We start from the raw sequence: 12972 nt of genomic DNA on the forward strand, positions 1-12972 counted from the left end.
AGATTCATTAACAACCTGCGTTATGCAGATGACTCAACCTTGCTTGTTGAAAGTGAAGAGGACTTGAAACACTTACTAATGAAGATCAAAGACCACAGCCTTCGTATGGATTGCAGCTCAACATAAAGAAAACAAAAATCCTCACAACTGGACCAATGAGCAACATCATGATAAATGGAGAAAAGATTGAAGTTGTCCAGGATTTCATTTTACTTGGATCCACAATCAACAGCCATGCAAGCAGCAATCAAGAAATCAAAAGACACGTTGCACTGGGCAAATCTGCTGCAAAGGACCTCTTAAAAGTGTTGAAGAGCAAAGATGTCACCTTGAAGACTAAGTTGCACCTGACCTAAGCCATGGTATTTTCAATCACATCATATGCATGTGAAAGCTGGACAATGAATAAGGAAGACTGAAGAAGAATTGTCACCTTTGAATTGTAGTGCTGGCAAAGAATATTGAATATACTATGGACTGCCAAAAGAACGAACAGATCTGTCTTGGAAAAAGTGCAACCAGAATGCTCCTTAGAGGCAAGGATGGTGAGACTGCATCTTACATACTTTGGACATGTTGTCAGGAGGGATCAGTCCCTGGAGAAGGACATCATGCTTGGCAGAGTACAGGGTCAGCAGAAAAGAGGAAGACCACAACGAGGTGGACTGACACAGTGGCTGCAACAATGAGCTCAAGCATAACGATTGTGAGGATGGCTCAGGATGAGGCAGTGTTTTGTTCTGTTGTGCATGGGGTCGCTATGAGTCGGAACCGACTCGATGGCACCTAACCACAACAATAAGTTTCTTCATTTTTTTCATGTAACACTCATTCACAAATTTTAGGGGCATATTTCTGATAAAATAGTTGTTGCCTTCTTTGCTTTCTTTCCAAGTTCGTTGAGCATTTATTTTATCACATTGCCAATCTGCTTCCTTTGATACTCTTTCCAATATTTATTTTTATTCGGTTCACAATTTTTTGGGGGGAGGTCAGAAAAAAAATACTCCTCCTCTTAGGAAAAATGTGATAATAATTGGCATCACTTATCAAGATCTATTTTCTAATTTTATTTACAATAACTGAATATAAATTCATTATTTTTACCAAATTAAACAGATGTCTAAAACATTTTTCAGAATAATTTTCAACTGTGTGGTAAAATTATGTTTAAATTAGAGAATTTCAATGTAGAAGAACTAGGAAAATACTTATCTTGTTAGATATCAGGAGAGTGGGTAAAGTATGAAACTGTGGAGTCAGACCCGAGTTTGAATAGTTTTCTGATCTTCTATATTCTTATATGCGTTAATTTAAAAAAAAAAAGTATTCAGCAAAGCGTCTGGTAAGGATTATAGAAAATATATGAAAAGCACATAGATTAACGACCCTTTTAAACACATGGGTGTACCCATACCATTGCCGTCGAGTTGATTCTGACCCATAGCAATGCTATAGGACAGAATAGAGCTGCCGCATAGGGTTTCCAAGGAGCAGCTTGTGGATACAAACTGCTGACCTTTTAGTTAGCAGCTGTTATCACATATTATTAATAACCATATTTATCATTAATAATTATAAAAGACTGAAGTGCTTAAAGGCATACCCCCATGGTTCACTTACCCTTCTTTCTTCCTTAAAAGCAATTGAGACAGAAATACTTTGATAAGTATTTTATTAAAAGAGAACTGTGGGGAAAAATCTTTAGGTGAGTGAGAAAAGCAAAGGATCTAAGGGGGAAAAGCTTCAGGTGTTTTTTAAACAAAGTTGTTTCTCATTTGTGGCCACAAATGAGTGCAATTTCAGGTACCTTAGGAGCAGTGGCTCCAATAGAGCAAGGGCCATCTGCCACCAGGGTCACAGTTGTGAATGATCAGCAAGCAGCACCTGAATAGCAGGCAAGGTACCAGAATGACTACAGGAGGAAACAAAAAACCAAACCCACTGCTATCGAGTCGATTCTGACTCATAGTGACCCTATAGGACAGAGTAGAACTGCCCCATAGAGTTTCCAAGGAGCTCCTGGTGGATTTGAACTGCTGACATCTTGGTTAGCAGCTGTAGCACTTAACCACTATGCCACCAGGGTTTCCAACTACAGCAGGGACTCAACAAATTACCTCCTCCGTACAAATGTGCTTAATTCATTAGAGTAAAATTAAACTACATTGGCCATACCTACATCTCTTTTGAAGTGGATACATGATGATGCTTCTTTTAGGACCTTATAGAAGTTATCATTTGGTTATGCACAAACTACTTGTTAAATATTTATTAATTGCTAGATTAACTTAATTCACAGACTGTAAGTTTTCTTATTTCTATGCATGTTTGAATCCAATAGGCCAGAACCTGTTTTGTGGACAAAGGATGGAGGAGAATTACCAGACCCCGACCGAATGGTTGTGAGTGGTAGAGAGTTAAACATTCTTTTCTTGAACAAAACGGATAATGGTACATATCGATGTGAAGCCACAAACACCATTGGCCAAAGCAGTGCAGAGTACGTTCTCATTGTACATGGTGAGTACCTTTCGAAAACATTACACAAAAAGTAATGAATGACCTGAAAAACTTCAAATTTACCAAAATATTTGGAACAATAAACAAAATTAAGCAGTTTTTTTTTTTTTTTTCAGAAGGATTTCTTATATATGTAAATATACTCAAGGCTTATGATTAGTATATTCCAAGCCAGGCTAATAAAATTATAGCACACTCTAAAGATGAAAATTATTTCTATGAAGTTTTATTATAAGTTCATTTGTATAATTTTTGGTGATGACTCTCTTTAAATTTTATGAACAATTGCTTTTAGTTCTAACAGAATCATAAAAATAATATTTCTATTAAGCTTATTTTGGTCATATTATGATACAATACATTTTGTAATTGCTATAACTGGTTTTCCAAAGAATGATAGTTAAGTCATTGAGATGCACCAAAGATAAGGTCTACAATACTAATGATATCAGCACTAATTTTTCATGAACGATAATTTGAAACTTTCACAGACAATTCTCTTTTGACTGCACTTTTCTCATACTGTAAGTAAATACAACAAGAAGGTAGAAGAAGACACTGGTGCCTAAGAGTGAAGAGAATATCTGTGTTTTCCTACTTCCAATGGCCACATTGAGTTGTTGATAAGGGTAGTATTAACATATGATTAGATGGAGATGAACTTCTATGAGATTGATATATACTGTGATAAATAACATAAGGCAGGCTACTTTATTGCAAGACTTCTCAGAGTATATTTTATATACTAGGATGCATTGTGAATCTCCAAGGGAAAGAAACACTAGAGATTTTAACATTTTCCACATATATTTAACCAAAGAAATCTTTTTTGAGAGTAGTATTGTGTTCTACACAATACTACAGTATTCTGAACTAGTATTGTGTAAAATACAATGCTGTAAGAAATAAAGTAGATATTAGGAATTATTGAATGGTTAAGTTTATTTGATATCATTTCTATGAATCTAATCATAGAATACTATAAGTGGCTTGAGTTAGTTTTAGATTTTCCCCAAAAAGAATTTTTTAGGGTAAAGCTTAACTCTTTGTAAAGGTTAATTCTAGACCCCAAATTTTAATTTCAGGGAAAAATATCAGTCCAATTTGTGTTATTTTTGTCAGGTATTTGTTTTGTTACAATGCAGGCAAAATCGGAGGGAAAAAGATTATTAAGTCATTATACAACACTGGTGTTTTATCATGGCCTTAGTGTATAAAATCTCTCAATTTGTAATACTACCTTGGTGGGATAAAAAAAAAAAAAGGAGGCCCGTGATTATTAGACCGTGTTCACGCAAATATCTTGAAAATACTTGAGCTGAGAGTTCGAAATCTAGCATCTCGTTGATTGGGCAAAATTCAACATTTGGGAAATACTACCCAGTCAAATAAGAATGATCAATTGGAATTAGATTAGATAAGCTTCTGTACACCCACCCTCCAAGTTTTAATGCCAAAGATTGCGTAGCCACTGAGTGTGTCAAGACAGTAAGTTAAATCCTTGGAGAAGGATCCAAAAGTAACTTTTAGTTGATGCCGACCTGGATGTTCAGTGACATAACTACAGTATGGTGAGTCAGTTTCACCCTTAACGTTCTTCATTACTTCTCTCACCTAATAGTTACTCACCCAATATAGACTGGGGACACGTTGTGTAGCACGCCATATTGTGTCACAAGCAATGTAACATATAAAATGTAGAGAATTAGAAGGAGATGACATAGATGAAAAGTGTGATATTCATTTTTTTTTTGTAAGTAATTCAAGTGGAGAAAATTTATGTTTTTCCATTGTTTGTGAGCTAGCCAACAGCATGATTTCCTAAATAGCCAAACCACCTTTATTAGTTGGCAGTTGACATATTTCTCATAAATACTTCTCTAAGCGCTTTGTAAGACGTGATTTTTGGCTTTGCTTTTTGAACAACGGTTCATCAAAAGTACCCCATGGATTAATGCTATTCATGCTGCTAGATAAATGCTGTGAAGTTCAACAGTAGTTTACCTAGGATTATTGACATGACTAATGAGAGGCTGGAGGAAACAGTGAAACCATATTATTACACTCTGTTTAAAAGGGCTCCAGTTGGGCTCATTAGAAAATAAAGTTCCCCCCTTTTTTGCACACTGGATATAATGTTTCATTAGTCACTGGTTGTGTAAATATGAAAAGCTACTCTCCCCTGTTAATAGTTTGGCTGTTTCAAAACCCTACTAAATGACAAAATTTGAGTGGCATTTGGATTTATAATGAATGCTGTATGCATTTAGGAATGAAGTGATAAGTGATCATTTGTGAGAACTTTACTCTTTTTTTTTATCTTTTACACCAAGGTTGATTTTGCATTAGCTGTGATAATTTAATATAGCTCTATCACAGAAGGATTTTTTCATGAGCTGAGGCCTGTGTCTTTGACTCTGTCTCTGAGTTGCCTAGCTTATATTGATTCTTAAAGTGAGGTCTGAGCACTTTCCTGTGAAATCATCTGCTACCTAGATGCCATACTAAAGATTAGATTCTATTCTTTGGATGTCAATGGAAGTGCATCATTTAAATGTTATCACGTTTAATTGTTAACAGCACTGACATTTTGTATTATGGACATTGGTGGAGTTTTTTTGGCCCCTCCTAATTGCACCTTTGCAAATTTCAGCTTTACAACTACAGATGGTAACTTGAAACTGGCAGTCTAAAATTCACCTCAAAGAGAGGCCTAATGAAAGTCAACATACAAAAGCCCGTAGGATCAAACATTATACTTATGAAACATTTGCACTATGGCGTTCCATTAGGAGAGCAAGTGGCATTTTTCATTAACAAGCTCAGCAATGGAAAAAATTAATTTGCTAAATTGGCAGCCATAGTTATTACTTCCTGTGAGCACAACTTTTTTTTTCTTCTATACAAAAATATTGAAGTCTCATATTATCTTTGATATCATACTAGTTACTTGTTTGTTTGGAATGACTAATCACTTCTGTATTTCTAACTGCCTTGAAATATTCTGTTCCACTGCTGTTCTTAACTTTTGGAGGACTTTGATCAAGAGAAAAATTTATTCATTCACCAACTATATCTAGTACTTATAAACTGAGTGCAGGGCACTAGCATTATGAGAGTTGCAAAGGTGAATAGTTTAATATGGAGGATAAGTTAAGCATTCAAATAATTATAATACAAATAGAAGGGCTATAGGAAGATGGAAGTACAATTATGTAGATGTTCAGAGTCTGAGCATATAGTGCACGTGTCTGGAATTTTTAAAAAATAGTAACATAGCACTTCTGGATTATACATAAACAAATGGGTTACATCATGAATGGGGGTACTGAGGACAGTATTAGTACATAGATGGGCAATAAATTACTGCTATTATTATAATAATTTTATAATTATTGTAATTTACTAGCTTTTATTATACAAAAAAAAAAAAAAAAATTCTAATCCAGTGCTCCAGTAGGAAATTCACCCAAGAGTTGTACAGTTTATTTCCCATTGTCTTCCCTGAATAGTACCCAGAGCATAAATTAGGTTAATATCCTATTGAAGGACAAGAAAATTCTAAATTAAAAAAAAAAGCAACATAGATCTTAAAAATTCAACAGTGTGGCAACTAGTAACACTTAGAGAAAGGTGAAATTTATATTACCCTTCTTTCTCTAATGTAACATCAAGTTCAGTGGATTTCCATAAAATATCTTCACCCCAATTAAAGACCATCTGGACCTGCATCTTCCATGAAGAAAGCATAGCAGATACCTATGTATCACACAGGAAATGGTTGCATGCTATTGCTCATGGCTTCAGGCTAATTTCATTTTGTGGCTTGGAAGTAATTCAAGTCCTTACTTTTATTTGTCTTCAAAAAACTCTTTTGAAACTCTTAGAAACTTATAGCACCTGGGGAAAAAATGTATATATATATATTATTTATTTATTTATTTTTGAGGCTAATATGGGAGTTGGGCCTCAATGACCCTAGAAAGGTATTCTAATTCTGGTAGTCCTTCAGCTTGGGAGTGAAATAGCGCTTGAGGTTCCTGAACCTTCAGGTTTCCCATTACCAGATGGTGTATTTTCTTAGCTCCTCTTTGGGGTTATAAGCATCTGGAGACCATTTGGGGTGCCTTGTTGGCCTCCTTTCCAAATAAAGATCCACCAGGTGCTCCTTGGAAACTCCATGGGGGCAGTTCTGCTCTTTCTTAAAGGGTCACTATGAGTCAGAATTGACTCGACAGCAGTGTGTCAACGGACACTTTCTGGGGACAGGTGCTCAAGTAGTAAGTCCTACTCATTGATAAAAGCTAAAGAAGTGTCTCCAGTTTCTTCCTCTGAGGTGCCTCCACGTGTCAGCATATACTGCATCTCTTCTAAAATTGAGGATTCCTGTGATGCAGCCCTGGACTCCACCTTATCTCAGATTTCTCTGTTCCACAAAATGCTCTTTAACTGTTCTCATACATTGCTGCCTACACCCAGGACATCAAAAAAAAAAAAAAAAAAAAACAACAAACTGTGAAAGGACTGAGTACTTTATACATTCCATTGAGAGCTCATCTGGTCCTCTTGTTCTAGCAGAGTACAAGGACCTTCCCTCTAACAGACTTACATGTCTGGGGGTAAATCAGAATCATTTAAGTATGATTCATGTTTTGTCTTCTGGATTATCACTTTTTAGGGACATCTCCTTTTTTTTAATTAAAAAAAATGTTTTTTGGTGAAAGTTTACACAGCAAATTCTCATTAAACAATTTGTATACACATTGTTCAGTGACATTAGATACATTTTTCACACACAAAAAAAAGTCTGGGTTTTTGGGTATCAGTTTTCTTATTTCTATTTTGGTTATTCTGTTTCCCTTAATCTAGTGTACCCATCCCCCCTTACCATCTTGTCTTTGGTCTAGGGAAAATGTTTACCATTTGGTTTCATTTAGATGATCATTTAGAAGGACACAGTACTCATAGGTGATATGGTTTATTTTATGATCCAGTCTGTCGCTTGGGTGAAAGATGATCTCTGGGAATGTTTTCAGTTCCAAGTTTAAAGATATCCCAGGGAGATAATCTCTGGTTCATCTAGTCTCTACTGGTCAAGTAAGTCTGGCCTTTTTTTTTTAGGAATTTGAGTTTTGTTCTACAGTTTTCTCCCATTTTCTCCCAGGCCATCTTTTAAGTCCCTGGTTGAAACAGTCAATAGGGATAGCCAGGCACCATCTAGTTTTTCTGGCTGCAAGGTAAGTAAAGCCATTGTTTGCGTAGACTGTTAGCTAGCTCTGTAGACTACTTTCTTATTTGCATCTTTGGTTTCCTTCTTTCTCTTTTGCTCCAGATGAGTAAAGACCAATAGTTATATCTTAGATGGCTTCTCGCAAGCTTTTAAGACTCCAGACACTACTCACCAAACTAGTGCCCAGGGAATTTCTAGAAAAATATTTATGGAGAGTTCGAAACGCAAATCACCATGTTCCCCAAATCCTAAATGTCTCTCTCCTTGTCAGTTTTCCCAAAGTGTTTTAAATCCCTCTATGTTAGAGAGATTCATAACCACTCCTCAAAATGCAAATGGAAGATTAGCATAGTTGCTGCGTTTCTAGTATCACCTCCAGTCTCAGAGCCCTCCCCAGGATTTGGGAAGCAATTCAGAAGCACACAGAGAGAAAATGAGTAGCTCATTTCTCCTTCTACCAGTAGCTGCACTGACTCTGGCAGTCCCAGATTATAGAAAAGCAGGAAGTCAGATTAGAGCTTCAGTGGAGAACTCGGGTTGACTCAGACAGTCATAACAGAGTTGAGATGCACTATCCCAGAAAGATTTTTATGATATTCCTCCTCCCTCTTAAAGCTTACTCTTCCTATTACCATAGTAAACCTTCTATGACATTTAAAGTCATTTTGCCATTGCTCTAACTTACGCCATTAGTTCATCATTCTTCTACTTGTATGAATAAAATTTTTGACTATTTGTCACTTTTTCATTATCCTATCTCATGCTATTTTTACTTTGAAAAAATGTATACATTTTCACTTTTTTTACATGTACATATTGTGCTTTCTATTTTTTCTTATTGTGCTTTCTAGCAAATTTCACAATTACAACCCTATAAAGACATGTAAAAATTTCCATGACTAGTATTATCATAGTAGAAAGTGAAATAGAATAAAAAGTTTGCTTACATTTCTGCCATGCCAATCAGTTTTCTCATAGTTGCTGACTTGGTATCTCTAAAATATAATTTGACGGTTATGGTTTATTTTGTTTATTTGTTCATGTGCCTCTTGAAATAAATCCTGAAGAAAAATAGGATATTGTCTTTTTTAATGTTTCCAGGATAATTTACCTCAGAAATACCACATATATAGAATTGTTTCCATCCTCAAGTTGGCTTCCTGTTTCTACCCTTCCCACACAGCTGCAGTACATGATTATTTTAAGTGCATATCACCTCATGTCTGTCCACCATTTACATTTCCCCAAAGACACTTCTCAGACTTAATATAAAACCCACAGTTTTATTCCACTGGTTTAGCAAGCTCTGCATAATAATATGGCTGGTATCTACACCTAAAAAAAAAAAAAAAACCTGTTGCCGTCGAGTCTACATCTAGGACGTCTCTTATCCCTCTCCCTGTATTCACCTGTTTCCCTGGCCATTTTTCAACCCCTCTGAATCATCAAGCTTATTCTTTTTTTAGGATGAGGAATGATGTCAGGGATCTTGATTTTTACAAGCCTGGTTTCTTCTCATTCAGATATCAGACTAAAAGAATCTTCTCAGAGAGGCCTTTATTGTCCACTCCAGTCTAAAGCAGCCCCAGTTACAGAATATCACTTCATTTTAAATCCCTGAAGAGCATCTCTCATTATGTGGCATTTTAGTGGTTTATTTGCATATTTAATTGCATATTGCATATACGTAACCCACTGCCGTCCAGTCGATACCGACTCACAGCGTCCCTGTAGGACAGAGTAGATTTCCAAGGAGCAGCTTGTAGATTCAAACTGCCACCTTTTTGGTTAGCAGCTGTGCTCTTAACCATTGTACCACCAGGACTCTATTCATATATGTATGTATAGAAAAAAACAAACTTGTTGCCTTTGAGTTGATTCTGACTCATAGACCCTATAGGACAGAGTCGAACTGTCAAGTAGGGAGCAGTGGTTAAGAGCTTGCCTGCTAACCAAAAGGTTGGCAGTTTGAATCCACCAGCCACTCCTTGAAAACCCTATGAGGAAGCTCTACTCTGTCCTATAGGGTCCTATGAGTCAGAATTGACAGCAAAAGTTTGGCTTTTTTTAATACATATATGTATGTATACATGTGTATATATTCTATGTTTGTGCCCTAGATTATGACTCCCTAAAAAGCAGGGATCCTATGGGTAATGAATACCTTTGTATCCCTATTTCCTAAAACCCATTGCTGTCCAGTCGATTCCAACTCATAGCTACCCTATAAGACAGAGTGGAACTGCCCCAAGGCTGTAATCTTTACCAAAGTAGACTGCCACATCTTTCTCCCATGGAGAGACTGATGGGTTCGAACTGCTGAACAAAAAGGTCAGCAGCCGATAGCTATTACCACTTTGCCACCAGGGCTCCTACTGGAATATAAAGTGATATTAAAAGAGAAGTTCAATATTTGCTTCTTCATAATTCTGTTTTACCTTATCCTTAGTCTTTATTATGGATTATCTTCTGTTGACATATTGAAGTGAATCTATTATTTATATACATGCATCAAAAGTAGCTGCAAGCAGCCTTTGCCAGTTTTCTTAAATTATAGTATAGCAAATTTGTTATAATAATCTTTGAAAATTTCCTACATTTCCTGTATTTTGTATATAATTGAACTTTAGTGCACTGGGTTTTATTGCTGTAGTAAATACTGTATTTGAATGCATTTTACAACCTTTTAAAAATTATCAGCCAACAGGCACGTATGTGAAAATTAGAATTCACTAATTCCAATGCTGTGTATTAACTTCCAGTTACAGCTTAAAGACCATTTTTCAATGGTTTAAGACCTTAGTAGCGTTGTATTTCCTGTCCTCTCAAACAAAGGTAGTTCAGCTTATTTATGCCCAAAGAATAGTTGTCTCAGCATTCTGGGACCCATTGTACTCTTTTATGGAATTTATGTGTTGATTAAGAAAATAAACCAATAATCATGGGAAGTACTTCTAGTAATTTCCTGAATGATAAAACTATATGCTGTTGTTGTTGGTGGCCACTGAGTTCATTCTGACTCATGGTGACCCCACGTGTTAGAGTAAAACTGCTCCATAGTGTTTTCTTGGCTGTATCCAAATGGAAACAGGCCTTTTCTTCCCTGGTAACACAGGATGGATTTGAACCACCAACCTTTAGGTTAGCAGTCAAGAGCAAACCATTTGTGCCATGTAGGGACTTCACATCTATATAGTAATGAGAATATATAACCTAGTATGAGATAAGCAACTATTTTACAGAACAAAAGATGAAAACTAGAAAAAATAAGATTAGACAGAGAAAGTTTAAGAGAGGTTTTAAAAATCATAAGCTAAGTTAAATACAGATGACTTGATATGAAGAGTAACTTTTCTCTCCTAAAATGTTCACTGACATCAAAATTTGATTTATCACATTCAGATTACCATCAAATTTTTTTAAGTACACACAAAGTTATTCTAAAGTTGAGAGAGGTATTTGATTTATAATATGAGGCATTTTTAAAATCTGAACCAAGATATTTAGGCTCTCGCTGGATCTTCTGCAGTCTTCTGCAAAAAGGTTTGTATTTACAATATTCTTAAGTGAAGGTACTTTAGGGACAGAAGATCAACTGTGACCCATCACTAGTTAACAACCTGGTTCATAAGGATTTATGTAAATGATCAGGTCCAACTCTTCATTTTTTTAGATGAGACGGCACAGATACATAGAAGTTAAATTATGTGCAAAATGTCCCTTAGCTATTCCATAACGGAGCCTATGTGAAAAATCCAGATATCCAGATTTCTCAATTAGTGTTACTATTATATCACAAGGAGCCCTGGTGGTACAGTGGTTAAAGCACTCAGCTGCTAACCAAAAGGTTAGTGGTTGAAAACCCACCAGCTGCTCCACTGTGGAAAGTTGTGACAGTCTGCTTCCATAAAGATTTACAGCCTTGGAAACCCTTTGGGGCAGTTCTACTCTGTCCTATAGGGTTGCTATAAGTTAGAGTCAACTGAAGTGCAGTGTTTTTTTTTTTTTGTTGTTTGGATGGGTGACAAAATTATTCTCCCATAGGAAACTTACACAGAGTTGCAAGTTTTTGATGAAATATCTGATTTACTTTTAAGGAGAAAGAGCTCAGAACATTGTAGTAGGTGGAGCTAAGCAATATAGGATCATCCAGTTGAAAGGCATTTTTTTTTCCTACTTTAAATTCCACATTAGTTTTGTAAGTTTTAATGTAAAAAAAAAAAGTATTTTAAATGTAAAAAAAAAAAAAAGCATGCTTCTTTTTTTTTTAAATAACAGGCTGATTTTATTCATAAACTTTTCTGGTAATTACATAGGACTGTCGGTTACCGCCTACGGTTTAAAATTGCAGTGCTTTTCATTTCTCGAGAACAGTCTTTCCTTTTTTTTATTGTATAAAGATTCCATTTCCTATGTGAAGCCAGTGGAAGCTATCAGAAGGATGAAAAGGGATTCATTCAATTCTCATTTTTAAAAGGGTTCCTTTTTACGAAGCAGATGAGGTTACTATATGACTCTCTAGGTAGAGGCGAGCTCTGGTGAGTTGAGGCCTTGGCAACCCGGTGGTTGTCATTTCAGGAAAAAGAGCCTCAGTGCTGTTACCCATTTTCATGCTGTACTCTAAATAAGCTGCTACACAGAGCTGAACATAATGGGAGCAGGTAAACTCCCTTCTTTTAAAAAAAAAAAAAAAACCCTTCTTTAGGTAAAAGCAAATACAGTAAACTTCTCCTTTTACCGTTGCTTCCAGTGGCAATGCAATTAACAGTAAGGAAAAGAATGCATTATTATTTTTAAGGTAAAGACATGCAAATAGTTTCTATCAAAAATAGACTTTTTACTTTAACGCTTCCAACATACTAGCTCTTCTGCCTTTCCACTGGGGACTCTTGATTATCCTGGAACCACCCTGGGGCATTAGTCAGATAAAGCAGAAAGGACGTAGACATATGGATTTCAGACTAAATGGTAGCAGTTTTTCTCCCTACTGAACACTAGTCCTTGGAGGGAAACAAGCAGTTTGGGCTTCTGGGACTCTTTAGATTTAATTTTGCTTCGAAAATCCATTCCGAATGGGCCAGAATGCCATTTTTGAAAAGAGAAACTGCCACAAAACAAAACAGGTTGACAAGTTAGAAATTATTGTACACTGCATTTGTAGAGAACAGAACATACCTTTAACCTGAAAAGCTCGTTATTGGAGAAAAGGTGCTGTACCA

At 36.0% G+C, this 12972-nt stretch overlaps 1 protein-coding gene across 3 annotated transcripts in view; it reads left to right on the top strand.

Moving 5' to 3' along the window:
* The window catches only part of CADM2 (cell adhesion molecule 2), a 1167413-nt gene that overhangs the window by 1071572 nt on the left and 82869 nt on the right, over positions 1-12972 (top strand). For all 3 annotated transcript variants that reach the window (XM_049858640.1, XM_049858642.1, XM_049858641.1), the window contains one exon: positions 2345-2523. In XM_049858640.1, coding sequence (XP_049714597.1) covers positions 2345-2523 — 179 coding nt within the window. The remainder of the gene's footprint in view (positions 1-2344; positions 2524-12972) is intronic.

Source organism: Elephas maximus, chromosome 18, assembly GCF_024166365.1.
Source record: "Elephas maximus indicus isolate mEleMax1 chromosome 18, mEleMax1 primary haplotype, whole genome shotgun sequence".
Classification (NCBI taxonomy): domain Eukaryota; kingdom Metazoa; phylum Chordata; class Mammalia; order Proboscidea; family Elephantidae; genus Elephas; species Elephas maximus.